The sequence below is a fragment of the Capricornis sumatraensis genome, chromosome 15 (assembly GCF_032405125.1).
Source record: "Capricornis sumatraensis isolate serow.1 chromosome 15, serow.2, whole genome shotgun sequence".
In the NCBI taxonomy this organism is placed as follows: domain Eukaryota; kingdom Metazoa; phylum Chordata; class Mammalia; order Artiodactyla; family Bovidae; genus Capricornis; species Capricornis sumatraensis.
The window spans coordinates 46,195,497-46,201,449 of record NC_091083.1 but is presented as its reverse complement, the minus strand read 5'-3'; the positions used below and the strand labels follow the sequence as shown (position 1 = coordinate 46,201,449).

The 5,953-nt window shown below is 56.2% G+C and overlaps 1 protein-coding gene across 1 annotated transcript; it reads right to left on the bottom strand.

Annotated features, from left to right (window-relative positions):
- Positions 1 to 437: 437 nt before the first annotated feature.
- Positions 438 to 887, bottom strand: LOC138091627 (calmodulin-like). The gene has a single exon (XM_068987540.1). The coding sequence runs from the start codon at positions 885 to 887 to the stop codon at positions 438 to 440; it is 450 nt and encodes a 149-aa protein (XP_068843641.1).
- Positions 888 to 5,953: the final 5,066 nt, after the last annotated feature.

Below are 5,953 nucleotides of genomic sequence, written 5' to 3'. Positions count from 1 at the left end.
AAGAGTACTGGAGTGGGGTGCCATTGCCTTCTCCGCCTGGAGTCTTAGCGTCCCCCATTAGGGCTGAATGGAACAAGGAGAGGCTCAAGAGAACCCCACGTGCCCCTGCTGGGGCCCTTCAACAACCCCACCCAACCTCCACCCTCCCCAGCCTCCCTCTACCCCCATTCAAGCACAGTCTTACACCTTGGAGCTCACAACCCTTTATTCCAACTGGAGCATCGCTTTGGGTCTCCTCACAACAGCTCTGCAGGGTAAAGAGCACCCCCGTCTCTCAAGCACTCTCCGTCTGGCCGGGCAGATCAGACCCCAGGCCACGGGGAAGCCCCTCCTGCCCACCACCAACTGTCCCCACATGGAAGCAGGGCCCAACCGGGCAGTGGGACCAGAGTCGGGCAGAGGCAGGGGACAGCAGAGCGGGTGGAGGGTGGGGGGCCTCAGTTCTGGGTGAGGATGCGCACGAACTCCTCATAGTTCACCCGGCCATCTTGGTCCACGTCTGCCTCTCGGATCATGGCATCCAGCTCGTCCTGAGACAGCTTCTCCCCCAGCTGGGCTGTGGCCTGCCTGAGCTCGTCCACGCTGATGTAGCCATCGTTGTCCTGGTCGAAGGCACGGAAGATTTCTCTCAGGTCCTCCTCCGTGTCTGAGGTCTGAAGCCCTGCGGCCATGGCCTCCAGAAACTCCTGGAAGCTGATGATGCCGTTGTTGTCTGTGTCCAGCCGGGTGATGAGCACCTTCAGCTCAGCCTCTGATGGCTTCAGGCCCAGCTCCTGCATCACGGTGCCCAGCTCCTGCACACTGACGGTGCCATCCTTGTCCTTGTCGAACTTGTCGAAGGCCTCCTTGAACTCCGCCACCTGCTCTTCAGACAGCTTTTCTGCCATGTCGCTCGCACCTGCTACAGAGCTCACCAGCTCACTGCCAACCCGCCTGAGGGGCTCACGTCAGAGCTGGGACCAGCTCGGGACCAAGGCTGTGTGTGTGTCTGAGAACACAGTTCAGGCGGCAGCTTTGCCACTGCTGGGAGCCCCCTCCTTTTCTGTGCATCCCAGCAAAGGGAGGAGGACACTTCCCACCCACCGCATGTCCCGGGGCGAGATCCTCCTCCCAGGGAGGGACAGCAGACTGCAGACAGACGAGAAATGCAGGAACTGGAGAGGCGGGCCCGCCCCAGTAGAGGCTGCAGAGAACCAACGTGGCCCAGCCTCGCCCACCCCGACAGCAGAGCACAGTGCCCACGGCACTCTCAGAGTCTAGCCAAGCTCAAGATGGGGGGCTCAAGAGAACTTCTCCAAATTTAGAGACCAGTGTGGGGAGGGGAGGGGAGCATCCCACAGCCCTGAGGACTGGGAGGGCTGTGGCCAGCGTTCCTGTTCTCTCTGGGGCTGTCCAGCCCCCATCCTGCAGGGTGGGCTGTGGTGGTAGAGCTCAGTGGGATTCTCCCAGGATGCACTGCGGGCTTCATCACTCTCCAGCCCACGGTGGCCGCCAGGTCCTCAGGTGGAGACTCGTCTGCCTGACTTTGGCTTGGAGAAAGGGGGAGCTGGGGTGGGCAGAGCCTGCCACAAGTACTGCTGAGATTCATTCATGAAGTGAATGTTCGAAGTGTGATTTCAGAGGCGAGAGGAAGCCTCCAGTATCCCGCAAGGTCCTCTTCTTTAGCTCCCCTCTAGCTTCTCTGATTCTGTCCCAAGTCCCAGGTTCTCTACAGAGACCCCAGGAAGGTGGGGACCCTTCACTTATAACTCCAGAGAGGTCCTGCCTGAGAGTGCTGGGCTGGATCGGGCAGACCCCAAAGATGCCAGGGGCGGGAAGATGTAGAAGAGGGTGGCTAGAGCTGTGTACTTGGTCTGCCTTATGGGTTTACTAAGTCAGCCCTAAGCAGACAAATTCCCGGGCTGCATAGTCTTATCTGTTTCATCTCGGCCCACTCCTCTGAAGCAGAGTTTAGACCAAGACCTCAGGCCCTGGGGACCATACCCAAGTCCTTATCCCTGAAATGCAAGGCTGTAAAGGGACATTTGCCCTGGGGCCCCCATGGTGACTTTCTCAAGCAAATTCCCTCGTGATCCCTATAAATCCCCTGACTTGCCCCAGCTATGCCTCCAGGGGAGGAACAGGCTGCTTCTGTCCTCCTGATAAATTAATAAGTTCCACTCCTTCTGGTTCAACCATCAGACAGCATTCTGTCCTTCCCTAGAGGGCAGCTGGGCAAACACCTCTCCACCTCTCCAGGGGTGGATTCTGCACATCCACCCCTGGCCACCCTGAGTCCAGGGGACCCAGATGCAGAAAGAGACAGGAAACCTTCTGGTTGCCCAACTCCTCACATGCAGGGTTTCCCTGGTAACTCAGTAGTAAGGAACCCACCTGCCAAGGCAGGAGACGCAAGAGACCAGGATTCAGTCCCTGGGTCAGGAAGATCCACTGGAGGAGAAATGGCAACCCACTTCAATATTCTTGCCTGGAGGATCCCATAGTCAGAGCAGCCTGATGGGATTGCAAAGAGTCGAACACAACTGCGAGCACACAGACATCATGAAGACGATCACTGTCTCATCTCAGAGCAGAAGAGTGCAGAGGCCAACAGATAATGAGCAATCAATTTCTCAATGAAACTGACAATTGTCTTGGGTGGAGGGTGTGGATTCTCCTGGGAGACCAGCTTCATAAGCCAACTGGGGAGGGTGGGGCCTCTGATTACTGGGACCAGCCCAGCTCCCTTGCTTATTTTTAAAGAATATTTGAAGATATAAATCTATGCTTTAAATATCCTTTTCTTCTCATCTCGTTTATTCTCATCGCTGATTCTGCACTGTAAGTGGAGAGCTTTGCAGATATTGTCAGGAGACTTGAACTCTGGGTTCTAATTCCATCCTTGATTTGGGGACTTAATTTGTGTGTCTGTATGACAGACACACAAAGCTATGAGGTAGGATAATAAGTCCCCGTATCTGATCAGACGTCTTAGGATCAAAGCTCAAAGCGTCTTTGATCAACGGAAGGTGCTGCTATTCCATGACCACCTTGTGTTTGGTTGTTGCTGTTCAGTCACTCAGTCACGTCTGACTCTGCAATCCCATGGACTGCAGCACGCCAGGCTTCCTTGTCCTTCACTATCTCCTGGAGCTTGCTCAAACTCACGTCCATTGAGTGTGTGATGCCATCCAACCATCTCATCCTCTGTTGTCCCCTTCTCCTCCTGCCCTCAATCTTTTCCTGCATCAGGGTCTTTTCCAATGAGTCCAGGTGGCCAAAGAATTGGAACATTAGCTTCAGCATCAGTCCTTCCAGTGAATATTCAGGGTTCTTTTAGGATTGACTGGTTTGATCTCCTTGCAATCAAAGGGACTCTCAAGAGTCTTCTCCAACACCAATTGATTCAAAAATATCAATTCTTTGGTGCTTAGCCTTCTTTATGGTCCAACTCTCACAGCCATACATAACTACTGGAAAAACCACAGCTTTGACTATGCAGTCCTCATGTTTGCATTTGGTGGAAACCAACACTCCTAGATACTCTTGCCTGGAAAATCCCATGGATGGAGGAGTGGGCTGCAGTCCATGGGGTCGCTAAGAGTCGGACACCACTGAGCAACTTCACTTTCACGCATTGGAGAAGGAGATGGCAACCCACTCCAGTGTTCTTGCCTGGAGAATCCCAGGGATGGGGGAGCCTGGTGGGCTGCCGTCTATGGGGTCGCACGGAGTCGGACACAACTGAAGCAACTTAGCAGCAGCAACACTCCTAGAAGTATTCACTGGAAGAGGACTTTGCTCTCATGGCCAGTGGGTAAGGGGACAGGATGGCCACCTGGGAGGCTGGGGGCTAAGGATGAGGAAACTGGGGGCCGCCACTCCCTGGGCAACCCTCAGGCACAGGAGGAGGGAGGAGGGGCTGCAGACCCAGCAGGGAGACCGTGGTCCCTGCAGGGGCGCAGGATGTCTGTGCCTGCTGCCCGCTGGGGTGCTTGGTCTGCAGCAGAAGAAGAGCCTGGAGCAGAGGGAAGCGGGAGGCAGAGGAGACTCTGGCAGGTGGGCCAGCGAGCCTGCCCTCCTGGGCCTCGTCTGCCCCTGACTCTACCTCTGTCTCTCAGGGACACTCGACTTCTCCCAACCCCTGTCCTACAGGAGGAAGGGTGATGGAGGAGGCTGGGACAGGAAGGTGACCTTTTCCAGGCTGGCCGGGTGATTCCTGAGGCCCTCAGGGCAGGGAACTCGCACACTAAGTAGCCATAAGTGTGTGTGTGTGTGTGTGTGCGCACACACGCACGCGTGAATGTGTATGGCTGAGTGTGCGGGGGAGGTGTGCAGAGCCAGGTCAAAGGTGGCTCTGCTTCCCAGGGACCTGACACGGCACCCCACTGCTGTCTGGGTTCTGTGGGCGAAACACCAGGAACCTGCAGGACGGGTCTTGAGGCTCCTCTGCCTCCCAGACATGCAGGGACCTGCCTGTCCGTCCTCCCGAGCCAGTTTCCGCGGGAATGGCCCTGCCCCAATCTTACCCAGGAGACCCACTCCAAGAAAAGGGAAAAGACACCATGTGGAGGTCACTGCCACCCACAAGGCAACCCCCTCCCCAGCTCCAGCTGCTGCCCCCACCAGGCCCACACCCTGAACACAACACTCCCACCTGGGCCACACGGCATGCTCTGAGCAGCAGGGGGTCGGGGGCGGGCCTCTCCACCAGCCTGGGGTGGGTGACTTCACCTCCCCAGCTCCAGGGGCCTCCCTTTAAAGGGGACGACACAGCGCCGGCTTTACGGGGTGTCGGGGATATCAGGGTGACACGAGCGGACAAGAGGCAGTCACTTAGAGCCTGGCATACAGAAGGCACTCAATAATAGGAACTGCACTGTCCCTCGCTGCCCCATCGCCCAAGAGCTGCTGTCTGCCTGGCACCTCCACGCTTCCTCCAGGCATTTGCTTCCAGGCCAAAGGACAAGCATCCTTGAAGGGGACCAGGGTGGCTGTTTTAAGGTCTCAGAAAGTCTTAATCTGAACTAAATGCCTGGGCTCCCAGGTGCAGGGGACAGTGTCTGTCCCGCTTCGCTCCCAGTGCTTCTGTTGTTTCCTGTTCCTACTGGCCCTCACAGGGCTGGTGCTCCTGGTGGAGGAGCAGATTAGCTGGATGAGCACGTTCTACAGGACATGATCTGAGGCTGAAGGCCACCTTTCCAGGTCCCTGTTGCAGCAGATGTGTGATTCTGGGGCTGCCACGAGGTAGACATCACGTCACGTGCATGCATCTGGTTGCTCTGCACCCACAACTCTTCGCCAGCCGAGGCTGCTGGGTTTTCAGGGCCCACAACTCGCCTGCACAGGTCAGGCTGGCAGGACTGTCCTCTCCCCTCTTTAGGGGAACTTGGAAGGAGACATGTCACGCTCCACTCACCATCCATGCACATGCCTGACCCGATAACAGTGGACTTTTCTTCCAGCATTTTCTGTAAGAAGTGCTTCCATCGAGTACTTCCAGAGGGCTAAGACTTATCCCAGGACACCAGGCACGTTCACTTTAACCATCCCAGGTGGAAATCTTCCTAAGGTCTCACGTGTTTTATTTCCCATCACCGTAGAACTGGCTGGAATGTCCCTCCGGTGGTCAGAGGAGATAACTGTGGCCATCAGCTATGTTGCAATGCCCTACTACCCACTGGGACTCTGGCAGAGTGCTGGCCACTCGATACACAGTCCTGGCTTGCTGTTTTTCTAGTTGGCCCTCCCCACTTCTCACCCAGTGTCCCTCAGCGTCCTGTTCATCTCTGTTGGTGAGATCACTTGAGGAAAAGCCCAGAGTTGCCTTCAGCACTATAGGCCTGACGAAACAGAAGATGGGGGACTTCCCTGGTGGCTCAGTGGTGAAGAATCTACCTGCCAATGCAGGAGACATGGGTTCGATCCCTGATCCAGGAGGATCCCAAGTGCTGCGGAGCAACTAAGCCCATGT